The sequence below is a fragment of the Danio aesculapii genome, chromosome 22, assembly GCF_903798145.1.
Source record: "Danio aesculapii chromosome 22, fDanAes4.1, whole genome shotgun sequence".
Classification (NCBI taxonomy): Eukaryota; Metazoa; Chordata; class Actinopteri; order Cypriniformes; family Danionidae; genus Danio; species Danio aesculapii.
The window spans coordinates 26,442,311-26,468,282 of NC_079456.1; the positions used below are offsets into that span (position 1 = coordinate 26,442,311).

The window sequence follows — 25,972 nt, forward strand, 5'->3', positions numbered from 1 at the left end:
TATATATATATATATATATATACACATACATATGTATATATATACATATATATATATATATATGTGTATATATATATGAATATATATATATATATATATATATATATATACACATATATACATATATATACATATATACATATGTATATATGTATACTTAAGTATGTATATACATAAAAGTTCTTTTTTATTTCATGTGTTAAGTTGTTATTTACTATACTGTCAAAATCAATCCACATAAAACATTTATTTATTTTATTTATTTATTTATTAATTATTATTATTTTATTTTTTTTTACAATATTTTACTTAGTAATAGCAAAAAAATAATAAAAAGTCTGCAGATTCCCTCACTCAAAAGATTTGTATGTATTCTGAATGCATCCATTTGCATAACATTCTTTTAACATAATTGAACTAATAAACATATTTCTTAATTTTTTTATTTCTTGGTATTTGTTTTTTAAACATAAATGAAACAAATGAGAACAGGATTTATGTATTAATATCAATTAATCCAATGTGTTTTTAATGCTTCTTATTAATGAATCTGTTGTGTTTAGTATGGAGCTGCGTCAATTTTGCCCCAGAATATTAAGTAAACCAATCTCACAGAATTTAACTACTGTAATTGGGTCTGGCTTTTTCTCCGGCTAGATATATTTATACCATATTTATATCTTTGAACTGATCAAATCTAATAGTATTTGATATTAGCAGATTTAGATTGATTCTAAGAAATCTGACAACAGACATTTTAAGACAACCCAGGCTGATTTTAAAGATGTACTATATGCACTATATACATTTCTGGAGAGTGCAAGACACGTCCCAGAACTTTTTCAGACGTCCCAGAAGTTTTTTTGCAGTTTGTGTTTTCGCAAATCCACCAGAGGCAGCTGTGTACGCTTTTTCAGATCTCAAATTTTTCTCGTGGGTGCCATTCACGCCTGCTGTCAGGCCGCTGTCGACTGACTGACCAATTGACTGACCCACCCTCCTCTTTCCCTAAATCCAACCAATAGTGTTTTCAAAAGCACCAATTGACCCATTCACCCACTTTTTTAAACCCAACCGATAGTGTTAAAAAGCACCTGATTTTTATGTTTTCAGATTTTACCACATTCTCACCCTGTTATTTACTTGTTTATTTTATTTTTTGGCTTCTGATTTTGTCTTACCTGCCTTCTGGAACCGTTCTTCGCCAGACTCGAACCCTGTCATTGTGGTCAACTCTTCTCTGTGTCTCAAGTCCACCGACATACTGTACATGGCGAGCTACTGACCAAACTGGTAACTTGTAAGCGGTCAGCTGGTAAGTGCAAAAAGGAATGGCATCATACCGCCCCGTAACATCCATTTTAAAGACTAAATGCAGCCATACGTACTTCTGGCTACATAATTTGCTCCAGAAATGAATATAGGGCTACGTTTTCAAAATGAGACTATGTTGTTTTAAGAAAATTACTAATTAAACCAAATCAAAAGGTTACAACCACAATGTAAAAAAAGTGGTTGCCTTAAATTTTTAAGATAAGTCATTTGAACTTCTATTATATTAGACTGACTTAAAACAGCTTGCGTAACTCATAGAATAAGGTTGGAACATGATTACTTAGTTTAATAAGTTACAATTAACTAAAAACAGATGTTGTCATGACTTATTAACAGTGGTGGAAAGTAACAAATTACAAATACTCAAATAACTGCAATTGAGTAGTTTTTCTCAGGAATTGTAATTTATTGAGTAGTTTTAAAAATATGTACTTTTACTTTCCCTTGAGTATATTTTTCGTGCAGTAATGGTACTTTTACTCCTCTACTTTTCTTCAAACTGCAGTCATCACTTTATTTTGTCTTGTCTATTGGCATTACAAAAATCTGTCCTGTGATTCCTGACCAAATCAAATCACACAGAAGGTAAATCGCATCAAAATGAACTACCTCAAGACATGGGCTCTTTATAATTGCAGCAAACAGTTTGGAAGCATTAAAAGTGTCCAAGAAGATGTCCAAAATCTTTACACACAATGACCCAGGGACTGTTTAGATGCATGTCAAGGATGTTTACTGTATGATGACCGAAATGGCCTTAAACACTCAGCAGGCACAAGATGTCATCATGACGTCAGATTAATATTGTACCCCAATGTCGTGGGGACGTTGCATTTTGTTTGGAAATGAAAAACGGGTTGACATCAGTGTCCAACCTAAAACCAACCAAATATCAGCGTCTGATGATGTTACAGCTTGACTTTGTGTGGACGTTACCACTATGACCTCTATCAAATGTTGGATTTTGGTTACCATACCTGACGATTAAATGTCAGTATTTGACGTCAATACGTTAAGATGTTGGCTCAATGTTGAATTATGGTCAAACACAACCTAAAATCAATCAAATATCAACGATGTTTGACGTCGTTATTGGACATCAAAAAAACGTTATACTTAAATGCTGACTAGAGGTTGAATTTTGGTCACTCGACATCACAGCCTAAATCTAATATTATTATTAATATTAATAACCTAATATTAACGTCTTATGACGTTGTGTGCCTGTTGAGCAATAACTAAATGCACTACCGAATGTTATGATTACACGCATCCACAAATTACATGTAAATGCACCAGCTTTTTACAGTGTAATGCTCACTACTCTTGAGTACTTTTAAACGGGCTACTTTTTACTCATACTTTGAGTAATATTCACAACAGATACTTTTACTCTACTTGCACTACATTTTTAGGTAAGTAATGGTACTTTTACTTAACTATGATTTTTCGGTACTCTTTCCAACACTGCTTATTGATCATATAATTTTTTAACATTGTAGTTAATGAAAAACTTTATGATTCAGTTTTTTGAGTGCTGATTACCCACCCCCCCCCCCTCTCACCCAAATACTCTCAATCATTGGTCTTAAACTGAATTCCTGGAGAGCCGCAGCTCTGCACAGTTTTGCTCCAACCCAATCAAACACAGCTGATCCAACTAATGAAGGTGTTCAACACTACTACAGACTACTAAGCAGGTGGGAGTTGGAGGTGGTTGGAGCTAAACCATGCAGAGCTGCGACCCCTTCAGGAATTGAGTTTAAGACCACTGCAAATTTCATCAATATTTTACACAGTCGCACATTGAAATTATAAAACTGCCAATTTCTTGAGAGGCATCTTCATTTGTATTATAGCTGTACACAACTAGTCACTCCCCAAATGTGTCTGAACCATGCAACAGGGGGCTCTGGTTAATATTTCGCAAAGACCTTTGTTTTTTTGGTATAGGCCTGACTTACTCATGCTGTAAAAAACACACACCTTCCAGGTAAAACAAACACACTCAACCACACCTTTCTTTCCTTCTTTTCTTCTGCCATCTCAGGATATCCTTATTAAACGGCTTACAGGGATGAGATGAGACATGCACAAACACAAACAGTGTATGTATGATAAGAAAATACGCAAAGCCAGTAATTGGAGGATGGTGAGAGAAGTCTAGTCTGTGTCTCTTTGTGTAAACTGTCTGGACTGCTCCTGGGAATTTCCCTTCATTTTTTTTTCTCTCTCTCTCTCTCTTGGTTCGAGCATTGCAACACACTGTTATTCTTGTGAGGGCTGGAGGGCTTGTCTCTGGTGGCAGAGGTCTTGCTCTGTTAATTCCTCCGGACTCACTGAAGCTCTGCAGGAGCCGGAGACACTGGGGATGATGAACAGTGTACGAATTGAAAGAGACGGAGGAGGAGAGACAGAGCAGAGAGTCTTTTTCCGCGCCCTTCCATCAATAAAACACTTATAAATATATTTTTCTTGTCCACTCATGAGAGCAAACCAAGAATAACTGATACCGTCATTCGTCTGCCAGGCTCCATTACAGATGAACATATTGCGGTCCCACTGTTCTGGCACCGGTGCTGCGCGGCATTTCAAGACTCGTTACTTCTCACTCGCTCAACTTTCACTCACTTTCAGAAGAGCCAAACGTTTGGGACACCAAGTTCTGGAGTCTTATTCATCTTTTTTTGGCAGAATGTGTTTGATTATGAGACATATGGGAACCAGTGGAGAGCCCAATGGAGAGGGTGGAAAAATGGCCAATAATTAATATGAATTCGGAAAATGTCATTTGGATGTTTTCGTCCAATCTTTTTATACACCCCAGTGACTGTTATGTTTAGGGCTGTGGTTTGGGTTTATTGTCGTTGCGGGTGTATTGTCGTTGCACAAATTTGAAACGTTTTTTAGTGAGATTAGGATAAAGAATTGTTTACCTAAAAATTGAATTTACTCATAATCAGGTGTTTTCAAACTGTTTTAAGTTTCCCTTTCTGTTAACCACAATATGGACTTCTATAGTAGAAAAAAAATACCATGGAAGCCAATGGTTACAGGTTTCCAACAGTTTTCAAACCATATTTTTTTTTGTGTTTAAGATAAAATTAAGTCAAAAAGGTTTGTTAGAAGGCTGATAAATGAGGACAAAAGTTTCAGTTTTGAGGCTCTTTAGAGACTTTTGAGACACTTTCAGAAAAGATTGTGGCTGATTTCTTTCTATGATTTGCTTTTTCATTCATTTATTTGGTCATTTTCCTTCGGCTTAGTCTCTTTATTCATCAGGGGTAACCACCAGAGCGGAATGAACAACTAAGAAACATTCATACACACTCATTCACACACATACACTACGGCCAAGCTAGCTTATTCAATTCACCTATACCATATCTGTGGACTGTGGGGGAAACCGGAGCACCGTAAGGAAACCCACGCGAACACTGGGAGAACATGCAAACTCCTCACAGAAAGGCCAAATGACCAAGCTGGGACTCGAACCAGCAACCTTCTTGCTGTGAGGCGACAGTGCTAACCGCTGAGCTATCATGTCGCCCCTTGCTTTTTTAACTGAAAACTTCTTTTGGTCCACTAGAACTCATTCTTACTTCATTCATTTTTTTTTTAATCCTATTTTTTTTTTTAAGGTTTTCACCTTTAATTGATAGGACAGTAGAGAGTATAGACAGAAATGTGTGGGGGAGCCGAGGATTGGCAAAGGACTTCGAGGTAGGACTCAAACTTGGGTCGCCGTGAGCACCAGAGTGCCATGTGTTGCCACACTAACCACTACGTCATTAGTGTCGACGTGTTATTTTTTTATTGCAATTCCAAAATAAACATAAAGTTCAGGCGTCACGGTGGTGCAGTGGGTAGTCAACACCAATAACGATCAAATTGACCACATGCATTTCAGCGTCCGCTACTTTTTCCCTTACCTTTGAATACATGTGCCTCGGTTACATAGTAACTTTCTGCTATCAAACACAATTTTCAGATAGCAAAGACAGAACTTCACTTTAAAATCAACATTTTCATTGTGTTGAAAAAACTTTGCTCTCCTGCTTGACATTCAAATTGAATTGAATTGTAAATGCTGTATATGCACAGCTAGTGCTTTTCAGCCAATGGTAAACTTCAGATGAAATGTTAATGTGACTATTTTCAATCTTATAATTTCTATTCCTTCTACAGCATCAATGTTGTGATGTAATTACAATGCAATTTAAATCAGTTAAATAAACTTAAGCATTCATTTAGTTATTCAAGCGTAAAACGACATGAAAAACCATTTAAACGCAAGCGCCATCAGAAGCAGCAGGCTAGCACAGAAACTCCATCGAAAATACTGGAGTAAACTAAAATTCCATATTTTAAAGACATGGTGGGGAAACTTTGAAATTTTAGTGCAGTGCTTCTTGTCAGGTCTGAGACCCACTTTATATCGTAAATCTATCAGACAGTGAAGATCACAGATTTTTTAAAGAAATTGGATCTTAAACGTGGCGATTTTGTAATCGAAAGACAGTTCACCGGAAGCGTTTGGGCTAGCTGACTGATAATTAAAAAGCTGTGTGCATATACCCTATTCATATTTGAGTTGAATTCTCTTATATGAACAGTCAGAAGGACAGCTGTGGCCATTCAAGTAGTTACAGATATCTAAAAGGAAAAAGCTGAAATCCTGAAACCATTGCCTTCCTTAGAAGGAAAAACAAATACACTGTAAAAATGATTAGTTGACTTTACTTAAGATGAGTGAGTAAACCTGTTGCTTTTAAAACGAGTAGTTGACTTTACTTGAAAGTTTGAGTAAACCCAGTGCCTTTAAAGTAAACAAACTATGAGCATAAAACAAACTATGAGCAAAATAATATAAGAATTGAGTTAAATCAACTTAACAGTTCCAAGTGGCTGCAAAATATATCATTTCAGCATCAATATTGCAATGTACGCATCTGCAATAGTCACATCACAGGATCTGCAATGTCATGTTGGGATTATAAATTAACCATAAAAAAATCGTTTTGCGGCTTATTTAAACTACTTTAAAATGAGCTGACACAACCAAATTCTTGCAATTATTCTAGGACAACGGAAATTTTTTTATGCTCAATCCACCTAAATTTGTTATGTTAACTTAGTCGATTTGTGTTGAATTGTGTAGAACCCTGCATTTTTTACAGTGCAGTGGAGTCATTGTGAATTGTAATCTATTAGTGTGAAAGGTTTTTACTTGGATGTGTTTTTGAGGCCTGTGATTATAAGATTTAAGGCAAATTTAAAATATATATATATATATATATATATATATATATATATATATATATATATATATATATATATATATATATATATATATATATATATATATATATATATATATATATATAGTTGACAAATTAAGAATGAAACACCCAAAATTACATGAAACTCTGAGGAAATGTGGATAGTGTGGTGACGCAATGACGTTAATCGAACTATGTGCCATTACCAGTGGTGGAAAGAGTACTGAAAAATCATACTCAAGTAAAAGTACCATTACTTGCTTAAATTGTAGTGCAATTTGAGTTTAAGTATCTTTTGTAAATATTACTCAAAGTATGAGTAAAAAGTAGATGGGGAGGCCAACAACATCATAAATAACAACCAAGCAATCCTAAAGCAGGTTGGGACTCCCCACTCCAAACAAATATCAAAAAGACAGCATAAAGGAGAACACAACAATAAAGCCGTCAGAAACTGTGGTGGTGTGGAGGAATGAGCGAGAGCGCGAAATTACCCAAAATATATAATATATATATATTATAAGAATATTATAAGAATATATATAATATATATATATATATATATATATATATATATATATATATATATATATATATATATATATATATATATATATATATATATATATATATATATATTATAAGAAATCATAAAGTTTGCCGCTTTTACAAAGATTAATTTTGTTTATAAAAAGAAGACTACACTGTGTTATTTTAGATTTGATAATTTAATTTCTTTACCTCAATATTGTTAGATTCCCCTGAAAACCGTAAAGCACTGTTTATTACATTTTTTATTATCTTTGTTTTGTTGTTTTCATCTGTGCTTTAATTTGTTTAAGTTTTTATGTTTTTGGATATTTTATGCAGATCCTACAAAATCATCCCAATCAATGTAAAATTATTAATGATTTTCAAACAGCGTCTTAAGTCATATTGTGAAATTATATTCATATCGCAATATAAAGTTAGATCAATAAATATTTGGACATCAACACAATTCTAACATTTTTGGCTTTACACACCAACACAATCGATTTGAAATGAAACAAAAAAAGATGTGCTTTAATTGCAGACTGCTCCAAATTACAACAGTTTGAACGGAAAGATGTGGAATGTTATGCAATGGCCAAGTCAATCACCTGCCCTAAATGTGATTGAGCTTGCATTTCACTTGCAAAAGACAAAACTCAAGGGAAAATAGCCCAAGAACAAGCAGAAACTTAAGACAGTTGCTATAGAGGCCTGGCAGAGCACCACCAGGAATAAAACCCAGCGTCTGGTGATGTCTATGCGTTCCAGACTTCAGACTGTAATTGACAGCAAAGGATTTGCAACCAAGTATTAAAAAGTGAAAGTTTGATTTATGATTCTGCCAAATTACTTTTGAACCCTTAACTTGTGGGAGGCACAAATGTAAACTGTTGTAATTCCTACAGCGTTCACCTGACTTGGATGTAAATATCCTCAAATTAAAGCTGACAGTCTGCAGCTAAAGCACATCTTGTTCGTTTAATTTCAAATCTATTATGTTGGTGTATAGATCCAAAAATTTTATAATTGTGTCATTGTACATGTGGCGTTCACTCCTGCCCGTAGTTATTACTTTCAATTGATCTTGTTTGTCCTTTTCAGTTTTCTATTGGTTGATTTGGTGATGTCAGGCTTTTAAAACAGACAGAAGCGGACTTCTGGCTCTCGCTCATTCCTCCACACCACCACAGTTTCTGACGGCTTTATTGTTGTGTTCTCCTTTATGCTGTCTTTTTGATATTTGTTTGGAGTGGGGAGTCCCAACCTGCTTTAGGATTGCTTGGTTGTTATTTATGATGTTGTTGGGCTCCCCATCTCTTGTCATTTTGAATTGTTTAGCTGATTACGTTATGTTAATAAATAATTTAGTTCGAGCACTTTGGCCGCTGTTTATTTATGTTACGTTGTCTTAGGATCATGAGTCGTACAGACACGGGGGAGATAGGTTTTACAGCGTAATACTCACTACTCACTACTCTTGAGTACTTTTAAACGGGCTACTTTTTACTCATACTTTGAGTAATATTTACAAAAGATACTTTAACTCAAATTGCACTACATTTTAAGCAAGTAATGATACTTTTACTTGAGTATGATTTTTCAGTACTCTTTCCACCACTGGTAATAGCACATAGTTCGATTAACGTCATTGCGTCACCACACTATCCACATTTTCTCAGAGTTTCATGTAATTTTGGGTGTTTCATTCTTAATTTGTCAACTTTAACTGCAGTTTGGCACTTTCACTTTCATTCAGGAACATTTCATGCATGCCCCCGTAACAAACGAGATATTGGATACGGGGAACTACTGGAAGAGAGTAAGTTTAATGGAATTTTTGATATCGCATGCCAAATGGAAGAAAAAAAACGCAAACTGCATTTCTTGGTCGATGCAGAGACTCTTCTTCTTCCACTTGTTTTAATTACGGTTGGCAACACAATGTCTGAACACTGTAACAGGTAAAATCTTGACGCTATATAATGCGTATTAATAAAGTTGCACCTCATTTACAATAGAGCGTGCTGATTGGTTTGAACCAAGTCTTTGCCATGAATTAATGCGGAAAACTCAAAGACGTCACGATGTACCGGCCGATACAGATATATAGTCTCCACGCTGGAATTTACACAAGGATCTCATGGTCGTGATGCAGCTTCAAAATTTCTTTTCAAACTGGAAGAACGAATTTGCTCAAAAAAACGCAAAAACAACCAATTTTCACTTTTTGTGAAATACAAATAGTGTTCTAGTAGCGCGGGACACATATATGACTGTTAACATCTCAAAAAATGTGTTTTGGTGTTTCGTAGCCCTTTAAGTAGGGACCGTAACATCAGTTTTTTACAATATTGTGCAACCCTAGTTCCAAGTTATAATGGGTTTACTCACTTTTTATGTAAAGTCAATTTGTCACTTTTAATGCAAATGGTTTCCTCACTTTTTAAGTAAACTAAATAATCCCTTTTTACAATGGTTTCAGGTTTCCAACTTTCTTCAAAGTATCTTCTTTTGTGTTCAACAGAAGAAAGAAACTCATAAAGGTTTGGAACCATTTGAGGGTGAGTAAATGGTGACAGAATGTTTATTTTTGGATGAAGTACCCCTTTAATATTGTCTAGTAATATAAAGTATATTCTGCTTGTAATTTGCATCTTGCGTTCCACAGATGAAATAAAGTTGGGTTTGGAGGGTGAGTAAACGATGACAGAGTTTTCATTTCCGAACTTTTCCTTAAAAGTCCCTTCAAGTCAAGAGCCTGACCAGCCAGCAAGTGTGCAGTGTTTGTACACGATAGAAGTTCAACTTATTATTCTCATGCTTGGATGGATGGGAAGGAGAGCAAAGGTTTTTGGTTTTGGCAGGAATCCCAGCTTGGCATGGGCCGCCGGTGCTCGAGGTATGTGTGGGTATCCATGTGTCCTCCTTCTTACAGAAAAGGTACAACTCCGCATCTGTATGCTCTTTAGAGGTTTCCCACACACATTACTGGTAGATGTGGTTGCGCCGTGACTCATTCGCTTTGGCAAAGCATGATCTCAGGGGACTTCAACTCCCATAGTTCCTTCTTTCTCTGCCTATTTTTACCACAAACATAACAAATGTCTCTCATTTGCTTTTCCATTTCCCTTCATATCAAATGGTTGCTTGATAACTATCCACATCAAAATGTCTTTCCAAATCAAGTTTTTTGGTTCAAGCTCGTCTGACCCCGGACCCCCTCCCCCTCCATCTTCATTGAGATGTCAGTCATGAACTACATAGACGCTGGATTTCCAGATTCTTCACCTGCTGAAGCTTTAGTGTGTGTGTGGGTCCTAACACATTCCTCTCCATCTTACGGCAAAAGCCAGGGTCAGGAATGCAACTGCTTGTCACACACACACACACACACACACACACACACACACGCATACGCACACACACACACACGTAATGAAACTGGAATTTAGTTAAACAATGTTTTATTCCAAGAGCCAATCTTTGGTATGAGTGAAATGAATGGAAAGCTTCCAGAAACTTTTGATATTATATATTTTTTACCTCACCAAACTGCACCAAAACCCAGTTCAGATGCCAGCAGTGTTTCTACTTTCTATTTTATCTGCTTTTGTTTCAACTCCAGGACATTGTGCTCACCTCCTGTCGTCTGCTGTCTTCACCTTCTCTTTTTTTTTCTAGAAGTCCATTCACTGCTTTCTTTTCCGTCATTTCTCCTCAATAGTTGTCAGTCTGGGGCTCTTCCTGTCTCAGTGGGGTTAATTAAGGATTCAGCCATCTAAAACAGAGGAGAACACTGGCTTCAGTAGACCCTGAAACTCACTCATTTCTCCTGTTAGACATAAGCCTGACAGAACATGAGTAATGTAAACACAGTCTGAATCTCAACGAAATGTGTCAACTATTAACTTTCTAATGGCTTAGGGGAAAACACCTTGCTAACTCGCCTCCTGAGTAGAAATATATATCAAATGTCCTTGTCAAATCTTAATTAGCCTACTTTCGTTTTGATATTTTTACAAATAATTAAAACATCACGTTCCTGTTGTTGTTTCATTTCTGAGAATGAAACTTTTAAGTGGATTGTAATGTGCATTCACTGAATTACTGACTAAAAGCGCGCGCATCGTCACCTACTGACTTAACTTAGCAAACCGCAATGAATCTTTGTTTTTAAAACGGACTAAAACGATTCGAGCATCTGAGGTGATTTAAAATGCTCAGCACTTCAGTAATCCGTGGCGCGGTGAGTTGAAAGGCTGCTGGTTAGCAGGGATGAGCTCGTCCTGAGGGGGCGCTGAGTTTAAGATGAGGAGATGAGAGAAGCACGGTTCATTCACTGTCAGACGCGCTCCGCTCCGCGCTTCAGGACCTGCTGAAGTTTCACCAGACACATTCTTTCATGAGGACATAACGTGGATGGTGCGTCAAATGGACTAGTCTGGATAAACGTGGACTCTTTGTTTATACTAACACGTTTTGGGGTCTAGGAACATTTGGATTTAGATTTGTATTATTTAAACACAATTCTGAAAAGATGCAATAAAAGGATGAAGGATCGCTTCATTCATGGTCATTTGTGGGCTTTGGGTTTTGTATTTTAATGGATTAAAAGCGACAAGAAGTCATTAGAGTCGATTTTAGGACTCGGTTTTCTGTTTGACTGGTGAAGAGTTTATCCTTTGGGAGATTTGTCTGTGGAAAGGCATGTTCCCCGGCTCCCCGCCGGTGGGAGCATCTCTGCGGCTCCGGTCGGGACGGTTTCGACTGCGCTGGGACACTTTTGGACCACAGGGGAGATGAGAACCGCGCTGATCCACTTTCTCTTCTGCTGCTTCTCTCTGCTTTCAGCAGCCGCTGAGGTAAGACCTACATCTAAACGCATGTGCAGTTCAGCCTGGAGACGAGGATGTGTTTCTCACTAAAGATAAATTTTTCATTAAACATTTCATCGTCACAAAGTAACAGCCATTTATATTGTAGCCTACAGAAAATATCTAATATTGATTAAACACATCCTCTGAAATCTGCTTTGTAAAGACGAGCCAAGTTCTATAACTACTCATGTTACAAATGAAAACAATTGAACAAAACTCTATACATACATTCTGATTTAAGACTGAAAAATATTAAGTGGTGTAACCATCAAATAGCCAACAAAGTATTACACTTTCATTCCTTAGACTTTCATATACACTTGCACTTAGTAAAAGATTTCAGCATGATGCAGACCTACCTATGTTTTTGAATTGTTTTAAGGGTTTGGTCTATAAAAAGTGCATTTTCTGATAAATGAAAAACTTAAATATTGTTAAATCAAGTGTCTGACAGAAACATGGGGTCTAAAGGGTTCATTTTTATTTGTGGATTTATTTATTTATTTACATCTTATATAGAACTATCTTAAAATAAAAAATAAATGTATAAAACAAACATATGACACAGGGCAAAACTACAAATAAATAATATCCCCATTTTTTGTCTTTATCAGGAAGCACCAATTCCCCGAGAGCTGATTGAGAGACTCTCTAACAGTGAGATCCACAGCATCAGCGACCTCCAGAGGATCCTGGAAATGGACTTCCTAGGTGAAGTCTTACTTGTTTTTTTATTATTTGATGAGACTTGAGTGAATTAACTTGAGTTTGATAATTCTAAGCTTACTACACTGTAAAACCCTACAAGTTAAGGTAACTCAAACCGTTGGAGGAAACCGATTGCAACAAACCATTTAAGTTCAAAAACTAATCCTAATGAGTACTGTGAACTTGCTCAATTTGAGTAAATGAAGCAATTCGAGCACAGTAAAACCCAATAAATGAAGAGAACTCAAACCAACTGAGTACTGTAAAACCCAATAAGTTTAGGCAACTCAATCCATTTGAGGAAACCGATTACTGCAAACCATTTGAGTTAAAAAAAGATCTATATGAGTACTGTGAACTTACTCCATTTAAGTTGAAGTAATGAGGTATTTAATTAACTAATTACCTTCAACACTGAGTTCAAAACTCTTTTCAAATGAGTAGAATTAACCTTCAGTCAGTTTTGAGTTAACTACACTCATTTCATTTGATAAAGTTGACCATTGGGTTTTACAGTGTGGGAAATGGTAGCTTGTGATGATATTAATCAGTGATTTTAATCTTTTGAATCAGTTTAAAAAGGAAAAAAGAGTTGTTCAGATGTAATTGTTTACTTAATATGGTATGTGGTGAAATGTTTGCATTACGAATGACTCATTGAAACATCCTCTCAGCTAATTTTTGGAAACATACTGTTGTTTTCGCTAAACAGTTTCTAAATAAGAACTACAACTACCACAAGGATGTCGCTTTAGTGCTTGATCTGAGAATTGTTGTAGTCATTATATAGGAACGAGGATGGTTGTTTGCTGAAAGGATTTGTTCCAAAACACTGACTTGATTAGTTAACGAGTGAATGTTAGCACAATGTGTCAAGTCGCCAAAGTGTTGCAGTGTAATGTTAGGAGAACAAAACTGAGGGAAACGTCTTTTCAGAGGAGACTCACTCAATCTTTCACTGCATTCAAAGTTCATGGACCTCAGCATTCAATCGAGTTTAAACTGAATGCCTCAGCACCTGTTGCCTAGTAACCACAGCTCCAATCCTGCATTTGTGGCGCCGCATGCATCGCTGGAGTATTTGAACTTGGTAAATGATGTCACATTTTGGTGGCCCCAACATTTTGCGTGTTCCTAAACACCTGAAGTTCAATTCAATTCACCTTTATTTGTATAGCGCTTTTACAATATAGATTGTGTCAAAGCAGCTTCACATAGAAGATCATAGTAAATTGAAACAATGTCAGTCTAGTTTTCAGATCCTAGTCTATTGTAAATCCTAGTTTACTGTAAACTAGTAGCTCGAATTCTGTTTTGTGTAATATAAAAGTTTCAAAACCCTAGTTTGACTCAAAAACAATGGCTATTTAAAATCTTTGTGGCAGTGATGATGTCATTACAATATGTGCACACTGCATTGCATATAGTCTTTTTAATATATTTAGCTTTATTGGTGACAGGTTTTTGATTTTTACTTCCATCAGTTTATCTATCCACAGGCAAGATATTAAATAGTGTATTTTAAATATTAAATAGTTACTTTTATTTATGAATTATTCATAAGTTTAATCATGAAGTCCGTATGAAGACAAAATGTTAATTTTACTAGCTTAGAGTGACTACGTTTACATGGACATCAGTAATCAAATTATTTGCCTTAATCTGGTTAAAATAACAATATGATTAAGGTGTTTACATGAGTTGCATTTTGAATGTTCCGTCATTGCGTCACCAGGCTATCCACATTTCCCCCTGGAGTTTCATGTAATTTCGTATGTTTCATTTTGTCCACTTCATGTTTGTCCATGTTCATTTGTCCACTTTAACCGCAGTTTGGCACTTTTGCTTTCATTCTGAAGCATTTCATGCATGCTCCCTGTGACAAACGAGATATTGGATGCAAGTATGAACTGCTGGAAGAGTATTGTTTTAATGGAATTTGATACCGAACACCGTATGGGGAAAAAAACCTTTACATTTCATGATGCTGGTGTCTGTGGTCCTTCACTGACTTGATATGTGCAGTGAATAGTGTCACAGCCGTGTGTGTATGGACTATCCAGTCACAAAATGAGGTAAAAATCCTACACGATGGTAATAATTTAAATGCGGTGTTTACATGTCTGTACTGCACTTCAGTTATGCGACTAAAATCGGCATACTCCATATGTCTTAATCGGATTTCTGTTTAGTTCGATTATGATTTTCAATCAAATTTATCAAATTAAATTAATCAAAAACCGCTGTTTACTCTTAATAAGAGTATTGTATTAAAATTTGATTATTAGTGTCCAAATAAACATACACACTGTAATTATTTAGCTAAACAATTAATCCGTAAAAGTTAATCTGTGCAAAAACGTTTGTTTTGGTAATCTTCAATCAAAGTCTGTGCATTTGCTTTAGTGTTTTGAATCTTGGTCATTTCTGTTGACGTCAGTTTAATGCTTTAGCCACAGAATTCTTAACCACACCCTTCTCACCATTAGTTTGCTATGAGGGAATGATGCGCTATAAGAAAGCCCCACCAACTACTCAATATTTAATTTCAGTTGAAAGTACATCAGCATACTGGTATAAATGCATTCAGTTCATGCAGATTTTAACTTTAATTTAAATGTTAGATTGATATCTCACAAAACAATCTTGTGTGCAGTACCGAATGTTTCTGCTAGATTAAATTAGCGAAATTAAATAATGTTTAACGATTGTGGCCGAAAATTACCACCATAAATGAGATAAAAGTTTGATGTGTGAAAGCTGCTTATGTTCAAAGAAAATGGGGGTTAGGATCAGTGTTGGGCGTAACGCATTACAAGTAACGCAAGTTACATAATAATATTACTTTTCTAAGTAACAAGAAAAGTAACGCATTACTTTTAAAAATTAAGTAATAATATTTGAGTTACTTTTTAAAAAATGTAATGCGAGTTACTTTTTAGTTTAATTAATTTGCTTTTAAAAAATTGCTGAATTAAAATTAACATTGTCACGTTGTCACAGTAAGAGAATCCAGGAACAGACAGAAATGAAGATGGCAGAGCTTTACTTTTTGCGATGAAAATATTCTCATTATTTTGAGCGCATTGAAGAAAAGGAAAAGAGGATTATCTGAATAGACACTGATTTTGCTTTTTAATAAGACAAAAAGTACAAAAGTAGCAAACGCATTGCTTTATGCTGTCATTAATCTGTATATACAGCATGTATAGCTCTATAGCAGTTTAAAGGTAAATGAAGGTTATACAGTGTGTTGTTAACTTCTCTATTTAAAAAAAACCCTGCAAGTTCTGAAAGAGATCAAGCCTCAGCCAGGTCAGAAAAAGTAATGCAAAAGTAACTTTAAAGTAATGTAACGCATTACTTACCATAAAAAGTAACTAAGTAATGCAACAAGTTACTCTTTGGGGAGTAACTCAATATTGTATTGCTTTACTTTCATAAAGTAACTTTCCTCAACACTGGTTAGGATGATGTCAACAAAACCTAAAAACTATAAAATCCATGAAACTCATGAAACCGTAATATGCAAATCAAATCACCAAACTGGTTGCAATAACCAACCTTAGTAAGATGCTGTTGTTTTTTGTAGGATGGGCAAATGTACATATTTTAAAATCGACACTCACTTGTTCGATTATTTGAGTTGTTTGTTTTTTTTTAAATATGTAATTTAGAAGAAATCTTGGTGAGATTTTGCTTGGGTCAGATCTAAATTTTGTCGCAAATGGTTATTGCGTTCTTGCCTAAAGTGTCAAAGACCCAACTGAACAGGTTCAAACATCCTCAATGCCTCAAATCGAAACATCCAGCACATCTAATGAGGAAATGCAACGAGTCTTGAATTTGATTTGGCCCATAAGCTCTGTAATTGAAATGCAAACAGCTGCGTCTGTGTGGCTGGTGCCTGAGGGAGGTCAAGAGACTCTCTCCATTATACTGTTGTCATGCTGCCTTTATGAGTTGAGTGCGGCTGAATGCCAGTGCTGCTGTAATGTATTATTCATGTCGAATTCCTCAGTTTGTGTGCGTCTCTGCGTGCGAGTCTGTTTGGGGAAAGAAAAGAGGCCGGAGCTGGAGTAGTGTTTGCGTTTGTGAGGTCTGTTGCTCCGCTAACGACTGTGTGAAAAGCTGAGCGGGTCGGTCGGCCACGCTGCTCAAGCCTGAATTAAAACCACCCTCCATTGGGATGGTTTCCGGGGGCAACAACAGGGGCATCTCTTGTCCCGCTGTATGGCTGAATGGCTCTGCGGATCTGCCGAACAGCATGATTGAACGCTGCACACTTTGGTCAGACTAACTAACCCGAGCGTTTTGAAGGCCACAGTGCTTTGCGAACATGTCATTGTTGAGATTTTCTCTGCGTGTCCTCTGGCGGTGCATATATTTGCTTTGTGATGTGCGTGTAAAGAATTTTTGTTTTCCAGAATGAAGTGTGCTAGAGGGTTGGCAGGCACCTTTATTCTTTTCCGTAGTAATCAGACCGGGTTTTCTTGATTTTTCTTTTTTCATTAGGCTCAATGGCACTTTTGATGGACAATAGCGTGGGAGGGATTGTGGGCTTGTCTTACAAGGCAAAATATGTCGTTTAAACGCTGTTGACTTTGTGCTTCATTGACCTCTTTCTGCTGCAGAGAATGAAGTGCTGGATGACGTTAAACAAGGCCACCATAAGGAGCATCTGTACGACAGCAGATACCTCAAGAACTTGCACTCCAGACGCAAGAGAAGCATTGGTAAAGACGCACTCAAAAAAGGGCTTTTCACACTTGGGTGATTCTTAACCCTGGATAAACTGAATCCTGGGTTATCTGCATACCTGCCAACACTCCCGGTTTTCCCAAGAGTCTCCTGTATTTCACATCCATCTCCAGGCACCCTCCCGTTTTGTTATTTCTTCCAGAAAACTCCTGTAATTACACTCCCCCGCCCAACTCCCTACAACACCCCCCCACCTGTCATCATCTTTTTGGTATAGTCTCCAACACCCCACCCTCCCTGTGTTCGTCAATTTTGGTACAGTATCTGATCGCCGCTGCCACCCGAAACCTGGTCCATAGTACAGTTAGAAACAAACCACAAACACCGCACCGCGTGATCAACTTTGCTACTCAAATGACCTACCAACTCCACACAACCCATACCCCCCCCCCCCCCCCGCCCCCCCGTGTCCTGGAATTTCGGAGACAAATGTTGGCAGGTATAGTTATCTGTAATCGCGTTTCATACTATACCTGTGGTTAATGAATAATCCTGGGTATTCATTAACAGACGTTTCACACGGTACATTTCTAAACCCAGAGTTAATATTCTTATTTACATATTTGCGGTGTCACTGTTGCTGATTGGAACATCAGGAAACATTTTTACATAGCATTTCCACATCTTTGTTGTAATTAACGTTTATAAAAATGTTGCCACATAGGTCTTTAAGCCCGTTTTAAGCCTCACAAGGCAAAATAACAAATTGATGAAAACAAGAAACAAAGTAAGTCATCTTACCATCTCTTGATCAAATCAAACGCTTTCCTTCTTGTTATATTTCTTACTTTTCCTTATTGACTTGACATGATTGGCTCAGTTACTGATTTGCTGTCTGTTGCCAAGCATCCAGCAGCAATAAATAAACACCACTCCATTTCACACTGAACAAACGTACAGTAGCACTGCAAAGCAGGTTTAACTCCACAAATGGGCTAACCTTGTTCTGGATGGAGTATAGTTTCATAACCCTGGGTAAAATTCAGTGTTAAAAACCACCTTCAAATTACAGGTGTGAAACATGTTTCAGGCTTAAAAGCGTGTTTAAAACGACAATAACCCGGGGTTAAAGTCCAGTGTGAACAAACACTGAACAAACATAGCACGCAGGTTTTACTCCGCAAATTGGCTAACCTTGTTCTGGAGCAGGGTTTCATAACCCTGGGTAAAATGCGGTGCCAACACCACTTTCAAATTACAGGTGTGAAACGTGTCTCGAGGTTAAAAGGGGTGTTTAGAACGATGATAACCCAGGATTAAAAGTCCAGAGTAAACAAACAGAGCAAACATAGCACCGCAATGTAGGTTTAACTCCACAAATGGGCTAACCTTTTTCTGGAGCAGGGTTTCATATCCCTGGGTAAAATGTGGTACTAACACCACTTTCAAATTACAGGTGTGAAATGTGTCTCGGGGTTAAAAGCAGTGTTTAGAACGACGATAACCTGGGGTTAAAAGTCCAGTGTGAACAAACACTAAACAAACTTAGCACCGCAATACAGGTTTAACTCCGCAAATAGGCTAACCTTGTTCTATAGCAGAGTCTCATAACTCTGGGTAAATTCGGTATTAAAAAAGGAGTAAAACGTGTCTCGGGGTTAAAAGTGGTGTTTAGAATACGATAAAGATAAATGTGAAAAGCCCAATAGAGTACTCACACAGAGATTACCAACACCCTGTGGTTTGTGTGTTTACATGCTGTTGTGTGTGTTTAGAGGAGGCAGTGCCAGCTGTCTGTAAGACCCGCACGGTGATCTATGAGATCCCACGCAGTCAGGTGGATCCAACGGCCGCCAACTTTCTGATCTGGCCTCCGTGTGTGGAGGTGAAGCGATGCTCAGGCTGCTGCAACACCAGCAACATGCGCTGCCACCCATCCAAAAAACACCACAGGAACGTGAAGGTGAGAACAAACACATCTTTCTTTCACTGTACATGTGTGCATTTTAATGTTGACATTATTCAAAGAAATGTATTCATTCAAAATATGTAAAAGTATAGTTTGTTTTAATATACTTGTAAATACATATAAATAATAAAGTATGTTCGAAAATATATTATATATATATATATACATTATTTGTCTTACACATAATTCTGTGTACTTTAAAAATATAGCATTTAAATGAAATTATTAAATAACTAATTTGATTTATTTATTATTATTATTATTATTATTTATTATTATAAAATTCTAAAATAATCAGGAATATAACATGATATTATATTACACAATATTACATAAAATAGTATTATTGTAAAATATAAACCTTCATAATTGATTAAATGTACATTTTAGATATTTTATATTAGATATAAAAAATTTATATATATTTTTTTTAGATATAATTCAATTTATTGTGTGTATGTAACAAATAAATAACATATATAATGTATTATAATAATATATGACTATATATGATATATATATATATATAATAATAATATTGTCTATATATACATAAATGGCCCTATTTATATATTTATTATTTATTTATATACAGAATATATGATATATTCCTATTTTTATTATCATATTTATTATATTACAAGATAAAATATAAATCTTATAGTGATTTATGAGACTGATTTTAAAATATCTCTATATTGTAAAAAAAACTTGTTTATCTAATCATTCTAAGACTAAAAATGGCCTGATTTGTTCTTCTTTATTGTAATTGTAACTAAAATAATCAAGACAAACATGAAACTAAAATGAAACAACAATGACTTTTCACCTACATTCTCCTTCTCTAATCACTTTTACACTGTAAACACACTGATATAAATCACCTGTTTGCCACTTTCCAGGCTCACTTTCAGCACGTGAAGCCTTTCACATTTCTCAAATTTAAACGGAACAAGAGCAAACCGTGAAACGTGCCAAAAAGGAGGACAATATCAGCGAGACTTTCAAGGCCGCTGAACACAGTTTCAGACTTCCTCTGCTAGTTAACGAACAGCCCTAACCTTGAGTTAACCGCTGTAAATATCTGTCGGCCGCGGGCTGCGCTCGATTGCGTTTATCTCGCCAGCTATGAGTGTGAGTGTTCAGACCTGAATCAAGTATTGTATAAATGGGCCTGCAGGGCAGCTGAGTTGGCAGAGAGCGAAGGAGTCTGTCAGTATGATGTGTTTGGAAAGAAAGGTTTGAGGCGACTCATCTGCATTACAGGAAACAGAGCGAGTCGCATTTAGCCTTATCTCACCTCTGGAGCAGAAACACACTGTTGATGGGGTTATGAGTGTGTGCGTTTATGCTACATTTACGCTAGTGCGCTTGCGTTTTAAAATAAAAACAATCCTGATGTTTTCACTGTTTCAGAAAAGATCTCTCGTCTACTATCGACTACACAACCTAAAATGCATTTCAGGTGCTAAAAATAGCTATAAAATTATAACATTAAATTATAGCTATAACACAGTTGTAGCATATATTGTTAATAAGCAATCGGAAGAAAACAGTCATGTTTAAATTGGCAGCAAGTCCTTTAAATGCTGTTTGTATTCAAAACAGATATGTGTCAGGAAATTTCAGTAACTACCCAGTGGACAACTTAATTGAGATCAAGCATGATGTCAAAAAAACATGTCCAAATGCAAATTGATTGGATGTCAAAACACTGACGTCCATTTGGCATCCATACATTGATGCCCTTTTGATAACGACACAAAATGTATTAAAACATTTTTTACACATCTGAAAGGATTTGTATCCCTACATTTTATGTAAACTGTCTCGATGTCAAAATGACATTAATTTCATATCTAACATTTGCATCAAAAACACATCAAAAATAGGACTGTCCTTTAATCGATTTTGACGTGTTTTTGACATCAAGTTGACATCCAACATTTGCATCAAAAACACGTCAAAAATAGGACTGTCCTGTAATTGATTTTGACGTGCTTTTGACATCAAGTTGACATTTAACATTTGCATCAAAAACACGACAAAATAGGACTGTCCTTTAATCTTTTTTGACCTGATTTTGATATCAAGTTGACATCTAACATTTGCATCTAAAATAGAACTGTCTTGTAACCGGTTTTTGACATCAAATTGACTTCTATCAAATTGATATCTAACGTTTGCGTCAAAAACACCTAAAAAAAAAAGATAGTCCTGTAATCAATTTTGACGTGATTTTTATTTCAAATTGTCATCTAACATTAGCATCAAAAACACGTCAAAAATAGGACTGTCCTTTAATCGATTTTGACGTGATTTTGACATCAAATTGACATCTAACATTTGCGTCAAAAACACGTCAAAATAGGACTGTCCTGTAATCGATTTTGATGTGATTTTGATATCAAGTTGACATCTAACATTTGCATCTAAAATAGAACTGTCTTGTAAACGGTTTTTGACATCAAATTGACATCTAACATTTGTGTGAAAAACGTCAAAAATAGGACTGTCCTGTAATCGATTTTATTGTGATTTTGACATAAAATTGACATCTAATATTTGCATCAAAATCACGTCAAAATAAGACTGTCCTATAATCGATTTTGACCTCATTTTGACATCAAATTGACATCTAACATTTGCATCAAAAACATCAAAAATAGAACTGTCCTGTAATCAATTTTGACATCTAACAATTGCATCAAAAACAGGTCAAAAATAGGACTGTCCTGTAATAAATTTTGACGTGATTTTGACATCAAATTGACTTCTAACATTTGTGCCAAAAACACGTCAAAAATAGGACTGTCTTGTAATCGTTTTTTGAAATGATTTTGACATCAAACTGACATCTAACATTTGCATCAAAAATAAGACTGTCCTGTTATTGATTTTTGACGTGTTTTTGACATCAAATTGACATCTAACATTTGCATCAAAAATAGGACTTTCCTGTAATCGATTTTGACTTTATTTTGACATCAAATTGGCATCTAACATTTGCATCAATTTGCATCAGGTTTCTAACTAAACTGGATTTGCAGTGTTTCATAAGGTCTACATTTTGTTCCATGTATGCTGAAATGCACCGTTGAAGTTTTCAAACTAAAATATTTGTTTGTGAAAAAATGAAAGTCTCAAAACTCAGCAATAGTGTAATCGTTGCCTCAGGACATCCCTCATTGGCTTTCTCTCTCTCTCTCTCTCTCTGTCTGTCAGGTGGCCAAGGTGGAGTATGTTCGAAGGAGGCCGAAGCTGCGGGAGGTGCAGGTGCAGCTGGAGGATCATCTGGAGTGTGTTTGCACATCCAGACATCACTCAGAGTCCCACATACACACAGGTACACTGGCTCCATCATCATTCGCCTGCTTTAGTTTTTCCTCTCCGCCCTCTGTTTTTATGCTTTGTCGTTTCCTTTTGGTCTGCGTTTCAAAGGGCCAGCCTTGTTTGAGAGCTAAAAAAAGAAGGGGAGGAAATGGAAAATGAGATAAACTATCCAAAAGTGGCTGTAAAGACAGTATTTTTAGAGTCATGGTTGGTCAGATTAAAGATAAATGGGTCAGCAGATGGTGGTAGGAGTATCACGATGCAATATTGGATGACATTTTGATACAATGTCAGTAAAATTTAGCTACTGAATGTGTAAAAATTAATAGAGATATATTTAAAAAATTTAATAAAAATGACAGTTATTTTTGTTATTTCAGATATTTGTGTGTAATTGTAATAAAATATTTAATCATATTTTGAATGAAATGTAATACATGTAGTTCAATTACTTGAGCAAGCAAAAAATGCCAAAGAAATTATGTGCAATAAATAATAATAAGTATTGTATTTTTAAAGTTGTTATGTTTACATTCATTAAAATCAATGCATTGTAGTCCTCAAGATTTTAAATTCGTAAAATTTTATACTATCTTTATTAGTAATTATATTATTAATATCAATAACTAATTTCTTGATTTACTATTTTTATAATAAGATAATATTTTTAAATTAATAATATGTTTGTCCCTTTCTCACAAAAAATCTAATAAACACATATATAAATTAATAGAAATTGAAAACAATTTAATAAAAATAACAACAACAACAACAATAATAATAATAAATTAATTTAAAATAAATAATAAATCATTTAATTAAATGTATAAAACATAATAAAACATAATACAAATAAAAAATAAATAATAATAATAATAATAGTAATAATAAATAAATAATAATAAAAAATAATACAAAATCTTATTAAATGTTTTATTATTTATTTTAAATTAATTTATCATTATTTATTATTATTATTATTATTATTATTATTATTATTTATTTTTGTCCCTTTCTCACAAAAATAAACACATATATAAATTAATAGAAATTGAAAACAATTTAATAACAAACAACGATAATAATAATAATAATAATAAATTCATTTAAAATAAATAATAAAGCATTGAATTAAATGTATAAAACATAATAAAAATAATAATAATAAAAATAAAAATAATAAAACATTTTATTAAATGTTTTATTAATTAAAAATAATTTATTAATATTATTATTATTAATGTAATTTTGTCTCTTTCTCACAAAAAATAAACACATTTATAAATTAATAGAAATTGAAAACAATTTAATAATAATAACAATAACAACAACAATAATAATAATAATAATAATAATAATAATAATAATTAATTAATTTAAAATAAATAATAAAACATTTAATAATATTAAAATATTAATATACTTGTAAATATTTGATAATCAGTCAGTAAAAAAAATCAAGAAGTAAGAATCAATTAACAAAAGAAATTTGGCCAGTTTCCACACTTTCCTCCATAGACTTCTGTTGCAATAATAATAATAATAATAATATTTTTACTTCTGTCAGTTTTTAACAGGTGTGCAGTCAAAGTCTAACACCGTCTTTTTCTCCCGTCTGCAGCAGATATAAGGTGAGCGTGGCACCAGATAAAAGAAGGCAGAGGAGGGCATCAGATATCAGACTGAACCACAGCCATTCTCTGATACCATCTGAAGACACTCTTCAACAGCGAGCCAATCAGGGCGCAGCTCTTGGATCACTCTCGACTTTTCATGCACCTTTAAAAGGGACCTAAACTTGTGGTTTTAAATAAAAACCCAGAGGGATTGAACAATAGACTGCAACGACAGCCTGAAAAAAAAGGAACTCAGACTTCTGACTCCACCGCCTTTTAAAAGAGGATCAATCATGACTTTATCTATCGAAATGTATTTTTCTCCAGCAAATATCTGTATCATATTATTTTTGTAACTGGCCATTTTCTATCAACACTGATTGTCTCTTATATAGATATGCCATAGAATGGATGAATACAGCAAAACACAACCTACAGTAACTCTTATACTTATAAAGCGAATACATTTTATTGTGTTTGTTTCTCTAAGATGAGGTTGTGTGTGTTCATGACGTTGTGTCCTAACTTGGTGTATCGTGAGAAATCTTATCTGTGGCTGGTCTGGATTTCTTCTTCTAACCAAAATAAACCACATGAAGAAGATTTGATCTATTTAAAGGTCTAGTTCAGATAAAAATGAAAATTCTGTCATCGTTTTCTCACTCTACGTTTTATCCAAATCTGTTTTAGTTTCATTTTGGAAACCAGTTGCTATTGACTTTAATAGTACTTTTTTTCTTATTGTGGATATCAGTGGATCTCTGGTTTACACCATTCTTCAAAATATCTTCTTTAGTGTTAAAAAACAAAACAAACAAGCAAAAAATAACAAAACAATAAGGTAGTAGAGGTTTGGAATCATTCGAAAGTGAGTAAATAGTGAGTAAATTTCCAGTTTTGCGTGACCTATCGCTTAAAACATATGCTTGTTACAGAGATGAATTCAAACTCAATCAGGGGTGTCAAACTCAGTTCCTGGAGGGCTGTAGCCCTGCACAGTTTAGTTCCAACCCTGCTTCAAAACACCTTTAGGTTTCAAATAATGCCGCAGTCACACTCGAGTTTGAGCATGCAAAATTCTGTTGTACGGTGCTGTAAAAAAGGGGGAGGGGGGGACAAAACAAGAGAAGGTATTTTAAAAAGCGTACAGCGTATCTGTACAGAGAGATCTCATGCAGTCACGTGGTGCCATTTCGCTGGTCAGAGTTCACCAAGCTTGAACTTTGCAACGCAGAGAACTGTGAAACTTGTCGCACAAGCTTGCGTTTCTGGTCTGACGCATTCGCGTGTGTATGAGTGAAAGTCTATGGGGTGAAAAGTGCAGTGTGGCTTAAGCCTAAAGGACTCAATTAGTTTGATCAGGTGTTTTTAATTGGGGTTGCAGAGCTGCGGCCCTCCAGGAACTGAGTTTGACACCTGTGGATTAAGACAATAGTCTGATTAAGAGTCTACATTGTAAACAGACATATTTGATTACCTTAATCTGACTACAGTCATAATCACAGTAAACACAAATTGAATTAATACTGGACGTAGAGTATTTTTATTTTTATTTAAATTTTTATCAATTTGGATGAATGATTTTAGTGACATCACTGCGCACTTCAGCTTGTCATC

At 35.1% G+C, this 25,972-nt stretch overlaps 1 protein-coding gene across 1 annotated transcript; it reads left to right on the forward strand.

Moving 5' to 3' along the window:
* Positions 1-11,468: 11,468 nt before the first annotated feature.
* LOC130215902 (platelet-derived growth factor subunit A-like) lies at positions 11,469-25,006 on the forward strand. Its single transcript, XM_056447762.1, has 6 exons — positions 11,469-12,013; positions 12,643-12,739; positions 17,371-17,472; positions 19,213-19,400; positions 22,632-22,752; positions 24,361-25,006. The coding sequence occupies exons 1-6, from the start codon at positions 11,951-11,953 to the stop codon at positions 24,372-24,374; spliced, it is 585 nt and encodes a 194-aa protein (XP_056303737.1). The 5' UTR covers positions 11,469-11,950; the 3' UTR covers positions 24,375-25,006.
* Positions 25,007-25,972: the final 966 nt, after the last annotated feature.

Bases quoted from the DNA above. Each gene is read 5' to 3' on its own strand.
- LOC130215902 (XM_056447762.1), top strand. From the start codon at position 11,951: ATGAGAACCGCGCTGATCCACTTTCTCTTCTGCTGCTTCTCTCTGCTT. The intron at 12,740-17,370 runs GTGAAGTCTTAC...TTTCTGCTGCAG, and splicing joins CCTGGAAATGGACTTCCTAG to AGAATGAAGTGCTGGATGAC. The intron at 17,473-19,212 runs GTAAAGACGCAC...GTGTGTGTTTAG, and splicing joins CAGACGCAAGAGAAGCATTG to AGGAGGCAGTGCCAGCTGTC.